Source organism: Carcharhinus amblyrhynchos, chromosome 12, assembly GCF_965287045.1.
Source record: "Carcharhinus amblyrhynchos chromosome 12, sCarAmb.v2.hapA, whole genome shotgun sequence".
NCBI classification, from domain to species: domain Eukaryota; kingdom Metazoa; phylum Chordata; class Chondrichthyes; order Carcharhiniformes; family Carcharhinidae; genus Carcharhinus; species Carcharhinus amblyrhynchos.
Window position 1 is genome coordinate 73765640 of NC_137335.1, and position 13544 is coordinate 73779183.

General features: G+C 47.5%; 1 protein-coding gene across 7 annotated transcripts in view; it reads left to right on the forward strand.

The window, feature by feature from the left end:
* ltbp1 (latent transforming growth factor beta binding protein 1) overlaps positions 1-13544 on the forward strand; it is a 331204-nt gene that overhangs the window by 172446 nt on the left and 145214 nt on the right. For 4 of the 7 annotated variants that reach the window (XM_080200719.1, XM_080200720.1, XM_080200722.1 and 1 more), the window contains 3 exons: positions 549-671; positions 3630-3794; positions 12814-13056. In XM_080200719.1, coding sequence (XP_080056845.1) covers positions 549-671; positions 3630-3794; positions 12814-13056 — 531 coding nt within the window. The remainder of the gene's footprint in view (positions 1-548; positions 672-3629; positions 3795-12813; positions 13057-13544) is intronic. The other 3 variants (XM_080200723.1, XM_080200721.1, XM_080200724.1) reach the window with 3 other exon arrangements.

Here is a 13544-nt window from a genome sequence, read left to right on the forward strand (position 1 = left end):
GTGGGAGGGGGAAATTTAGAGAGTGGCTAAAAGTCAATTGGGCAGGATTTTCCATTCATCCCGTAGCATTGGGCAGCGGTGGAGGCAATCTACCACTGGCTGGCAGCGGGATCTTCCAGCCCCGCCACTGTCAACGGGGTTTCTCGTTGTTTGCACTCTCCGTTGCCATGGAACCCGCAATGGTGGGGTGGGGGGGAGGCATGGTTGTCATTGGTTGGACTGGAAGATCCCGCCCGTGAGAACGGTCAGAAAATTCCATCCAATTGATGCTTGCCCAGTCCCCATCCCGCCCACGACGATGCCTGGCACTGTTGGGACTGGAAAATCCAGGATTTCCAGTGACATTTATGACATTTTTTGTGAGGAAAGATGCAAAACGGTAATTGGAATAGATCTCTGAAAAGACAAGGGTTTGAGGGTGAGCTCAGGATGTTAGCGTCTGCTGAGGTTTAAGGTTTCTCCATGAATGCTGCACTTGTGGATGCCAGTTTAGTGGCGTCATTGCCAATCCCTGCATGCCCACTTATGTACCACTTCTTGTTTTGTAGATATCAATGAATGCCAGCTCCAAGGGGTGTGCCCACATGGAGAGTGCCTGAATACCCTGGGCAGCTATAGGTGCACATGCGAGCCTGGGTTTGTCCCCACTCCTGCACAGACTGCCTGTGTCCGTAAGTAACGTTTATCAGAAGCTTTCAAGGTCCGCTTTCAAACCCTGGTCCTGAGGCCCCTGGGCATTGTAATGCAGATATACTCGCATTTCCAGAGTGGGGTTTGTGTGACTCATGGGCCTCGATTTTACCGGCACCGGCATCGAGACGGTATTCTCTGTTGGCCTCGGATGGCATCTTATGAGTCTCGGGTAGGCATGCCGGTGAAATTTCAGCCCTAGAAACCTTTTCATAGCAGACAGCTTTCCACATTCTCCCAGATCAAATGAAATGATCCGTGATCCATTCATGAAAGTCCTGGTTGTCTCTTAGTTGTAGAACATCTTGTTGAGTTGCACCTATGAGTAAAAGTTACAAGGGTGAATACATGGGTTCAAAGGCCTATGCAGGCGAGAGCGTGGAGAGTTAAATTCCATTGCACAGCAAATGCAAAATGGGTGGCATTGTATCACATGTAAAGAGTGGAACAGAATATGGGCTGGGGTGTACAAGGAGTGGCATTTGTGACACCACTCTGTTCTATGGGCAGCACTGCTGCCTCACAGTGCCAAGGACACAGGTTCGATTCCCGGCTTGGGTCACTGTCTGTGCGGAGTCTGCACATTCTCCCCATGTCTGCATGGGTTTCCTCCGGGTGCTCCGGTTTCCTCCCACGGTCCGAAAGACGTGCTGGTTAGGTGGATTGGCCATGCTAGATTCTCCCTCTGTGTACCCGAACAGGCACCGGAGTGTGGTGACTAGGGGATTTTCACAGTAACTTCATTGCAGTGTTAATGTAAGCCTTACTTGTGACTAATAACTTTACGTTCCCGCACATTTCCAACCCCACCCTCTTCCCAGCTGTCTGCTTTTGAAGGGGGGGTTGGTGCTCACCTATCCAAGGAGCGCTCTACATTTCCCTTTGAATTTATATCTGTTCAAAAGAAATAGGCATTTCTGCACTGCTTGCAGGTTCTGAACGTAATCTCGATTCACCCTGCCCTTAAGAAATGGGTTAAGTCATTAGCATCCACTGTGATGGTGCAGCAGTAATTCTGACACCGCAGGACGGTAACAGGGATAGAGTAATGAGGCTTGCAGCCTCTGCAATGGGGGTAACGTTAGTCATTAAGCTTGCTTTTTTGAGTGTTCTTTTGCAATACCAGAATAAGCAAAATGCCAAGGGAATGAGACTGAAAGCATCGCACGTTTGAACTGAGCTCTGAAGGAACCAGGGTAACTCTGGGTCAAACAGAGTTCTCTTTTATTGCTATCAAAGTGTCTGACGTCATTAATGTTCTCTCTGTGAAACCTAACCAAAAACATATTGATTTTATAACCGGATTGCAGCTGGCGTTAGTTTATGCTTGTAATTCAATTCTTAAACATGGGTGCTAATGTGAAACAAGCGAGAAATGAGTTCGAACCAAACTCTACATTTGCCTTGTGTGAAATTACGCACAGGGTAAGCAACCGTGAAAGTTGTTGTCGGAAGGAAGAACGTTGAATGGTAACCAATTGTTTTTTCCCTAGGCATTTATCAGAACAAACCGTGGTTTCAGGTGGCCTGACAGTTGTGCAGATGCTTTCTAAAACTGTTGCAAGGCAGTTGTGCGGACGGCTACAAAACTGGGCCTTCGCTTGACCGTTTACATTCATCACTTCTCCACAACGTCCTGCAAACAAAGAGCCCAAACCCGCAGCCGAACTGAGCCACGGCTAAAGCCAATGGTTGCCTGCGTCGGTTGCAAAGTGAACGCCACAGCCCTGTGGATGTTGGTTCCACTCTGAGATACTTCCCCCTCTGGCTGGGATAGGGAACAGAAGCAATGCTTCAGTTGCCTGCATCTCAATGGCTGCTCAGACTCTTAACAATTCAGGTTTGCTGTCAAAGCTCACTTGACTTGTCGAGGTGGAGAGAGATAGCCCGTTTGAACTTTGAACTGTTGGAGTGTGTGGCTCCACTGTCTGGTGCAGAGGCCATTCTGTCAATCCTAGCCTTTGATGATGTCCTCAGCCTAAAATATTGAGTGTGTTTGGCACCACCACCTCCGCGCTCCCCCCCCCCACCCCCCCCCACCCCCCCCACAGCCCCTCCTCCAGCAACCCTATCAGTTTGGTTGCCCCAGGAATTAAATCATCTTGCCGTTTGAGGACGTGATGGGAATGGGATATGCAAACGGTCAAAGTGGAGGTTTTCCGTTGGCTAAAGCTCTTTGAGAATGCTGAATGATTTCCGATGCACTTGGAAGAGTAGGACTAAACTGCACATACTGTCCCACGTTAGCTAGGCACTACACCATTGGACAAAAAAGAATGACAATCTAACAGAACATAAATACCCTGCACACGTAGTTTGTCTAATATGATTACAACTAACCAAACTCAGATTGGAATAAAGAGGAAAATTGTCCCAGTTGCCTGCAGAACGGAATGATTTGGATTGGTTTGCAAGCATGCCAAAGTCATTTCAATGATGTGGCCTCGGAGGTAGCCGTATTCCGTTTAAAAAAGAAACAACAAAGAGACGTTTCTGATTTTGTTCTGAGCAGTAACAGCAATCGTCTGCCGCTTCTGAATGCTAAAAGCTACCGCTGCACTAACACCGATGCATGCCGTAGGAAACTCACAGCTTGCACCTTTCTGTATGGAGCATGCTGCCTTTCGTTGGGGTTTAGCCCTGTGTGTGTTTGTCGGACGGCTGCCGGTGTAAAACCTGTACGCTTTGAGTCTAACCTGGATGCTCTAAATGTGTCTGTGTCAGCACACCATGTGTACACACCCACATGCACACGCACATACACACACACAGTGCCGCCTTAATGTATGTTGATTTTTTTTTAGCTTGTTTGCTGTCCTGTCCTTGTTAGCTGGTGATGGGAAATGGGCAGGTTTTTTTTCTCTCTCTCTCTCTCTCCTAGATCACTTCTGGCAACCTCCCTGCCCTTTTTTTTATTTTTCTCTCTTTCTCTGCTGCAGCTGAGAATCTTTTAATTGAAGAGAAAGGGCCCTGCTATCGATTTGTCAATGCAGGAAAGCAGTGCATGCACCCTCTATCTGTACAGCTCAGCAAGCAGATGTGCTGTTGCAGCGTTGGCAAGGCCTGGGGCACAAACTGTGAGAAATGTCCCATTCTGGGAACAGGTAAGGGCAGCAGAAAACAGCGGGTAACCTTTTTTTTGCTTCACAGAGACTGCTCTTGTGTCTTCCTTTTGCTGGCTGCTTTTTTTTTTACTGTTGCGCTTGTTGTGTTCCGTGGCACACAAAAGTAGACCGTCATATTATCGCTAGACTCTTAGTTGCTACACATTGGACGAATGGCAAATGCTGATATTGCCCCAAAACAGCCCCTTTTATATTGTTCCCAGGAGAGAAAGTGCTGGAAGATCTCAGCAGGTCTGGCAGCATGTGTAAGGAGAGAAAAGAGGGGTGGCATGGTGGCACAGTGGTTAGCACTGCTGCCTCACAGTGCCAGGGACTCGGGTTCGATTCCCGGCTTGGGGGTCATTGTCTATGTGGAGTCTGCACGTTCTCCCCGTATCTGCGTGGATTTCCTCCGGGTGCTCCGGTTTCCTCCCACACTCCGAATGATGTGCTGGTTAGGTGCATTGACCCAAACAGGTGCCGCAATGTGGGGACTAGGGTATTTTCACAGTAACTTCATTGCAGTGTTCATGTGAGCCTTACTTGTGACTAATAAATAAATTTTAACTTGAGCTGACGTTTCGAGTCCAGATGACCCTTTGTCAAAGTCAAAGCTCTGAGAAAGAATCATCTGGACTTGAAACGTCAGCTCTTTTCTCTCCCTACAGATGCTGCCAAACCTGCTGACATTTTCCCGCATTTTCTCTTTTCGGTTTTCTCCCTTTATATTGTCTCCCCCTCCCCACCCTGCCACCGTTTCCCACTAAATTACATTTGGAACACTATTGAAAACAGAAATGCTTGTGCCCATCTGCTCAAAGATTACAGCAAATCTATTCCCCCCACCCCACCACCTCCCTGCTCAGAACGCACACTTCACTCAGTACCTGCAGTTATATGGTCATCTCAGTAGGACACCTTGGTCTTTCTCTAAGCATCCTGTGAGATTACTAATTTGTTGTCATTTTGGTAGTGACTAATACAGAATGGAGTTTGCTGTTGAGTGTAACACTTTTTTTTGTACTCCCCGATGTTAGAAGGGGTTCTGCATGTCATAGAGCACACAGTGGAATGAGCCACAGTATCTGTGAACACACGGAGTTGAGGGACTGTGATGCTGACGGACATGGAGTTATTCGTTTTAAGATGATAATGGAGCCCAAACCACCACGCCCACCACCCCCATGCCCGATCTTCCAGCTGGGAGATACAGGTGGGCAGAGAGTGTTTGGAGGAGCGGGTGGTTGGGGTGCCCGGATTACCACGTACCCCTTTTGCTGTCGAAGCTTGGCTTCAGCTTACTCTTGGTGATGAACCTCGAGGCGTTCAGCTCCTTCCCGGATCTTTTCCTCCATTTTGGGTCAGGAATTCCCAGCTGTCAGTGGGGGGAGGCGATGGCCTAGTGGCATTACCTCTGGACTATTAATCCAGAAACTCCAATACTGTTCTGGGGAGCTGGGTTCGAATCCCGCCACGGCAGATGGTGGAATTTGAATTTAATAAAAAATATCTGGAATTAAGAATCTACTGATGATCAAGAAATCATTGTTGTTTGTCAGAAAAACCCATCTGGTTCATTAATGTCCTTTAGGGAAGGAAATCTGCCGTCCTTACCTGATCCGGCCTACATGTGACTCCAGAGCCACAGCAATGTGGTTGACTCACAACTGCCCTCAAGCAACTAGGGATGGGTAATAAATGCTGACCAGCCAGTGATGCACATACCCCTCAAATGAATAAAAAAAAGGATGTTGCACTTTTCAAGGAGGTTATGGGGATGTCATTGAAACATTCTCTCTGCCCTCCAGGGGCTCATAGAATATAGAACAGCATAGCACAGGAACTGACCCAACACATACCCTGATTAAACTCCACCTGCCATTTCTCCACCCATATCTGCAACTGATCTCCATCCCACTGTATCCTTTGACAACCTTCTACACTATCCACAGTTCCACCTTTCTTTGTGCCGTCTGCAAACTTAATTATCCACCCAGCTACATTTTCATCCAAGTATACATATCACAAACAGCAGAGGTCCCAGTACAGGCCCCCGTGGAAAATCATTAGTCCATAAGACTATAAGACATAGGAGCAGAATTAGGCCACTCGGCCCATCGAGTCTGCTCCACCATTCAATCATGGCTGATATTTTTCTCTTCCCCATTCTCCTGCCTTTTCCCCGTAACCCCTGACCCCGTTATTAATCAAGAACCTATCTATCTCTGTCCTAAAGACACTCAATGATCTGGCCTCCACAGCCCTCTGCGGCAAAGAGTTGCACAGATTCACCACCCTCTGGTTGAAGAACTTCCTCCTCATCTCTGTTTTAAAGCATCATTCCTATAGCCTGTCACGGACCTTCAGCCAGAAAAACATGTTTACCATGTCAAAACTGCAAGCAGAGCACTTATTTTGGGAGTTTCATGTCTGGCATGTGGGCAATGTGTCCCGCCCAGTGGAGTTGATCGAGAGTGATGATTGCCGGGGAAGTTGGCCTGAGTGAAAGCATTGACATTGGTATGCCTCTCCTGCCAGTGGATTTGCAGCATCTGATTTCTCCATGGTATTGAGGTGTCTGTTATACATAGTCCTTATCTCTGAGCAGTATAGGAGACTGGGTATCATTCTCCTCTGCATACCATCAGCTTTCTGCTGGGTTTGAGGTCCCTGTCTTCAAACACTCTCTTCCTGAGGTGACACAAGGCTGTGTCAGCACACTGAAGCAGTATTGGGCCTCACTGTCGATGTCTGTCCTTGTTGACAGAAAGCTCCCAAGCTACAGTGGCACAGCGTTTAGCACTGCTGCCTCACAGCGCCAAGGACCCGGGTTCACTTCCACCCTTGGGTGTCTGTCTGTGTGGAGTCTGCAATTTCTTCCTGCGCCTGCGTGGGTTTCTCCGGTTTCCTCCCACAGTCCAAAGATATGCAAGTTGGGTGGGATTGGCTGTTCTAATTTCCCCTAAGGGTTCAAGATGGTGAGGTGGATTAATTATGGTAAATGTGGGGAGTGGGGCCTGGGTAAGATACTGTTTCGGAGAGTCAGTACAGACCAGATGGCCTCCTTCTGCACTGTAGGGGTCCTATGGTATGAAATAGTTAATGCCTTTCAGCATCTTGTCATGGAGCAGTGCTGTATGGCGGGGAAAGGTTGGGAGAGGACCTTTGTCTGATGGATGTTTGGTGCAAAACCCATATTCTTATACGCCTCATTTATCCATTGTGTGACAGCAAGCTTAGGCATAAGAAATTGCATTCTATAAATGTAACCGCATAAAATTCTGGACAATTTTTAACAATAGTTTATATAATTGTGCATCATAGCAGTGCTTTGCACACTGCATTCTCCTGTGAAGTCTCAGATGGTTACTCAGGAGGGTTGGGTGAGTAAGTGGGCCACCCATATGGATGGTTCCATTGTCACTTCAGAAAAAGGTCAGATTTTGAAATAGACTCAACACAAGTATTGAGATTTTGAGATTACTGGAGGCTGCTTGTCATTGGAATTCCTGTTGCCATGGGGAGATTAGATGGGCATGGCTCTCTGTAGCTCTGTGGGTGTGAGGGTGTTACGTGTAGAGGTGGGAGGCAGGGGGGAAAGGTGCACGCCCAGTCATATCAGATTTTTGGCCTCCTGAGTGAGGCCACCTGACTTCCACAGGGCCCTGCGGCGAACAAGTGGTGTTGACCTGACTCTGGTGAAGTGATGGAAAGCCCTCCAGCTGGAAATTGCCCCATTCCCGGTTAGAGCCATGTGCTTGACAACTCGGAAGGACCAGGTGATAGTTGACCCTTCTCTCGCTGGCCAAATTCACCGTAAGGGTGATAGTGTTTCCAAGGGTTACAGCTGGATAGGGGAACGTTGTTCGGCATGCCAGCATAGAAACACACTTCCATGTTGTCCACGTGCATGATGGTGGTGATGATGACCATTTTAACCCTGAACAGTAAAGGAAAGATGTGATAGCAGAACAAGAAAGGCAGTAAAAAGGAACATTTAGTCACCACGAGGCGCACTGTGAAGGCAGCTACTGAGGGATTACTAATGGGGTACAGTAACATAACGGCTACATGACTGAATCAGTGACTAGTGATGTGGAGACAGAAGTTTCAATCCTACCTTGGCAGCTGGGAAATTTAAATTCAGTTCAGTAAATAAGTCTGGAATTAAGAAGAATTAATAATGGTAGTCATGATGTGGAGATGCCGGCATCGGACTGGGGTGGACACAGTAAGAAGCCTCACCAGGTTGAAGTGCGTCAGGTTTATTTGGACTCAAGCTTTTGGAGCGCTGCTCCAACATCAGGTAGTGTGGAGTCACCTGAGGAAGGAGCAGTGCTCCGAAAGCTCGTGCGTCCAAATAAAGCTGTTGGACTTTAATCTGGTGTTGTGAGACTTCTTACTATTTATAAGGGTGACCTTGAAACTACCAGTTTGTTCAAAAATTCACTTGGAAGGAAATCTGTTGTCCTTACCCGGTCTGGCCTACTTTGTGACTTTATAGCCTCAGCAGTGAGGTTGACTCTTAAACATGCTTTAGGAGTGGCCACTTCATTGGAAACAAGAAGGTGGTTTGCCACCACATACTGAGGGGGCATTTAGAGATGATTGCTGGCTTGCCAGTGATGCCCACATCCTGTGAATAGTTTATTTAAAAATTTGGAATACAGGTTTGGAGCTGCTTTCTTTTTGTCAGAAAATGACATAATGAACAGGAAGGCAACAACTGTAACTTTGAACCATTTATACCTCTTGTCTGAAGTGAGTGAGCAGGTCAGTGTTTGGGTTCAAGCTTTGCAATGGAATTGGCGGGAGATGGTGAATTTTTTCGGTGTGTTCACTATTCTGTTGCCAGAATTGCAGGGGGGAAATTCCGGGGGCAGTTCTCTGGCTCCGCATGCTCTTGTTCTTATTGTGCTGGGGCCACGCGGGGCTGGAGAACCATGGGGAAGGGGCCATAGTGCGTTTAGTGTGAGGAGAACTACCTTTGGGATTTTCCCTACCCCAAGCACCAGTGTAATCTGGTTCCCGCCCTCTGACAGCGGGAGTAGGATTAGTATCCTTGAATCATCATGTAAATATGCTGTGTTGGCTTTAAGCCGGATTCTCTCTATTCCCGGGATTCTCCAATACATGGGAGCAGTAGGAACCTGGCTCCAGCTAGTGTGCTGGGAGCTCAGAAGCCATTAAAGTCTGTGCGTAGTTGGGGAAATGGTCTTAGCACCTTGGCAGTGCCAACCTGGTAGTGCCCACCTGATAGTGTGAACCTGACAGTGCCAAAACTGACAGTTGACTGTCAGGTTGGTACTGTCAGGGTGTCAGGTTGGCAGTGGCAGAGGGAGGGACTGAAAGGGAGGAGGCGACCCTGTAGTGGGTGTTTACTGGCTCAGCGTGAGCCAACCACCCACAGACTTCAATGGCTTCTGCAGAATTGGGGGGGGTGGTGGTGGTGTTGGTCTTAGACGGCGAGTAGGGAGAGGTGGTGTGTGGTGTTGTCTGGAGATTGGGGCACTCTTTAAAAACTGTGCCATGATCTCCTCAAAGCTAGTTTTGCATGCTCAGGTCACCACTCCAAAAGAAATTCCAGGCGTGGTTGAATTGTACCAACCTTCCCAGCGGGAATCTCACCGGTTTTCCCACTGGGAACAACACAGGAATTTTTGGGGAGAACTCCCCTCCTGGGTTAACCCTGTTATCTGGTGTTTGTGCTAAATATATGCTGAAGTCAGAGTGGCAACGGAGTAGAAATCTCAAGGCAATTTACCCCTCCACACCATCCCTGCCCTGAGAAATAGGTGCATCAACACTGTGTTCTGCACACGATCTGCAACTCTATCCCCCAGAATGTGGGTGAGGTTGGTTGGTCAGTTGGAAATGCCCAAACTGAGATTGATAATTTTGTGATGTGGAAGGAGCCTAAAGGTAATGCAACCCGCTCAGATGAATAAAGCTAAGGTATGAATCAACCGTGACCTAATCAAAGGGCAGAATGCAGTGGCATGGTGGCACAGTGGTTAGCACTGCTGCCTCATAGCGCCAGGAACCCCAGGTTTGATTCCAGCCTTGGGAGATTGTCTGTATAGAGTCTGCACGTTCTTCCCATATCTGCATGGGTTTCTTCCAGTTTCCTCGTCAAAAATGTGCAGGTTAGGTGAATTAGCCATGCTAAATTCCCACTTTGTGTTCCAAGATGTTAATGTTAGGGCGCTTAGTGGGGTAAATGCATTGGGTTATGACAATGAGGTTGGGGCTTGGGTAGGAAGCTTTGTTGCAGTGCCGGTACAGACCCGATGGGCTGAATGGCCTTCTCTTGTTGTAAGTGATGTTTATTGTTTCCAGTGAAACAAACCATTTGTGGCACAATGAGAAGTTCTTCCATTGAAGAATAAAATAATCTAACCCCTCCATCGACAGTGGCAAACTGGGAAAACCGATGGGAATGGCCTAAACCTGCCCTTGACATATGGGATTTTCCTGACTTGCACACAACCCGTCTCCATCACTGCTCTGGGAGATATTTCACCCGAGTCCTCTGCTTTGCCTCATGTACTGTCACAATGCGGCACACAGCCAGCTCGGCATTGGGCAGGATTTGGAGATTTTCAGGGCCAGATGGGGGTCCCAATCCCACAGGAGCAGTCATCCGATGTGAATCTGCCTGGATTGACCAATTTGTGGATGTGCTTGCCATCCAGTTATGGATGGTGAGGGGGTTCTGAAAGGGCAACAGGAGGCCCACCGACAGGAAAGGAGCAGCGGCCTGCAGCGGCAGGGAGAGGCAGTCTCCACCTTGAGGTGCCTGCTAAGGAATTTTGAATTAAAACATGGCTGCAATTGCCAGATTCCATTGTGAAGGGCAAGCCGCTGTGGCCAGGTAGGCGATTGTTGGGGTGTGTGTGTGTGTGTGTGTGTGTGTGTGTGTGTGTGTGTGTGTGTGTGTGTGTGTGTGTAGGGATGGGGGGGGTGATGGTGGCTTTCAAAGGCAATCTAGGGCACTGGGTCCCTGTTCTACTTCAGGAAGGCTGAATCCATGTAGCTGATGTGCTCCTGATGTTGGTGGGCGGTGGGGGAGGGGAGGGGTCTGCAGGCTGACTGGAAAACTCCAGTTGTCCACTGATCCTTGGCATCAATGACCTTTGAATCACTTTAACAAGCTTCCCATCACTAGGGGGCAGGTGGCCATTCCACCACCGCCCCCCCCCCGCCCCCCCACCCCCGATCTAGCCTAGTCTGTCAGAAAATGGCTCAGGGCTGGGGTGGTACCAACACGCCAGACAGTTCTCTCATGATGTGGAGATGCTGGCGTTGGACTGGGGTGGGTTCAGTAAGAAGTCTCACGACACCAGGTTGAAGTCCAACAGGTTTGTTTGGAATCACGAGCTTTCGGAGTGCTGCTCCTTCGAAAGCTCGTGATTCCAAACAAACCTGTTGGATTTTAACCTGGTGTTGTGAGACTTCTTACAGTTCACTCAGGAATAGAGTGTTGCTGTGGCAACAAGAACACGTTGTAATCTGGAGCTACTGATTGTGATGGTGGAGACTGCAACTTGCATTCCATCAGATGGCAGACCATCCAATCTGCCATTGGTACATGCTGGAAAGACTGATGGGCTGAATCTCAACCTGTTTGACCCAGTAATGGACGCAGCTTACTTTAAAGAAAATATATTCCATCCAAAAAAAAACAAATTCAAATTGAATCCAATGCATGGTTCCCACAGTTTAAGGTTTTAGTTAATTTATTAGTGACACAAGTCGGCTTACATTAACACCGCAATGAAGTTACTGTGAAAATCCCCTAGTCACCACATTCCAACACCTGTATGGGTACACTGAGGGAGAATTTAGCACGGCCAATGCACCCAAGCAGCACGTCTTTCGGACTGTGGGAGGAAACTGGAGCAAGCCCACGCAGACACAGGGAGAATGTGCAAACCCCGTGCAGAAAGTGACCCAAGCCAGGAATCGAACCCGGGTCCGTGGTGCTGTGAGGCAGCAGTGCTAACCACTGTGCCACCGTGTCACACAGGAGTAAGGAGCAAAACCCAATCTGACAGCATGAGGCCTTGCAGCCCCTTCCGGGCTTGATCACCTTCGCCAACCGGCCCAGATAGTTTTGAAAAATGGATTCAGGCGAGGCTTCCATTAAATCTCATTGGTTACCCTGACCATTGACTCTACCCTAGCCTGGGTGACCCAACTGCCTGGTTTCACCTCTGCCAGTTTATATATGCACTCTTTCCCCTAAAAATATACTTTATCCATAAAAAACTTATCCATAAAAAATTATAAACATTCCAAAATAGCCATCACACAAAAAACAATAATAGTATTCAGATTCTTCGCATCCATCAAGTAACACTCAGATAATTTGGTACAGTGAATGAAACGTTTCAGACATTTTATAATGGTCTTACAGATGTTGCAAAGTTATTTATATTGAGCAAGTTGAACTCCGTGATGCTTCGGTACTACTGAGATACATGTAACATTCACTGTATGCGTGCAGCGCGTCATCCAGTCCGAGGAGGTTCTGCTCCCCTCTGTTCACTGTGGTTGAAAGGTTTTAGACAGTGACCTTCGCCACCGCTCCCTGTGGCAGCTGCCCCATAGTGCCCCCGCACCTTCCTTGGCCATCATGTCCTTGGGTGAGACTCGAACCCAGAGCACCTGGTGCAGGGGCATTACAGCACAAGACTGTCAGCTTGTCTTCTGAAACTATCTGGCCAATGTCCAATCAAGCTTGATTAACTGAAACCAAGTCATTGAAACAATGCGAGGACTTTTTTTGGACTGTTCCTTTTCTGCCACTTTTTGCTTTGCTACAGTTTTTTTAAAAAAAATCACATCTTCATTTTCTGAACCTTTTGAATGTTTACCCATGAAATTTGAGGTTTTAAAGAACCATTTGTCTTTTTCTTTAAAGAAAAGAATGATCATCCAGCATTGAAAATGTATAAATTTGTAAAATGGAAAAGTTTAATTGAAACTAAAGCCTGTTTTGTGTTGTCCAAAACAGCTGCCTTCAAGCAAATCTGCCCGGGTGGAATGGGCTACCATGTCACTCAGACATTCAAGAAGGTGACTGTCAAACCTGGGTCTGATGTTAAATTCCATAAGCTCCCTGACTCCACAATGACTCACCCCGAGATTAAACACTCTGATCCTATACCTACTCCAGCAAAGATACCACCAGAGCAACAGCCCTTAGAGGCCTTCTCTTCCACCCAAACTCCACAGCCTGATGTGTTAATACCAGAAGGTAAGGGGCTCAATTTATAAATAAACCATGGATATGGGATAAGGGATGACTTAACCAATGTTTTCACGAAGTAAAGGGAACTGATAGTGTTATTGCTGTGGGAACTTCTAGGGAAGGGGATGGCCTAGTGGTTTTATCACTAGATTATTGACCCAGAATCTCAGCTAATATTCTGGGTTTGAATCCCGCCATTGGAATTCGAATTCAATAAAAAAAAGTCTGGAATTAAGAAGCCAGTGATGATCATGAAACAATTGTCGAATGTTGGAAAAACCCATCTGGTTCACTAATGTCTTAGGGAAAGGAAATCTTACCTGATCTAGCATACATGTGACTCCAGAGCCACAGCAATGTGGTTGACTCTCTACTAGGGATGGGCAATAAATGTTGGCCAGCCAGCGGCACCCATGTCCCACGAATGAATTAAAAAAATCAAGGATTGGGTGACATAAGATAAAAATTAGACCCAGGCCTAAATTTCCGAGCAA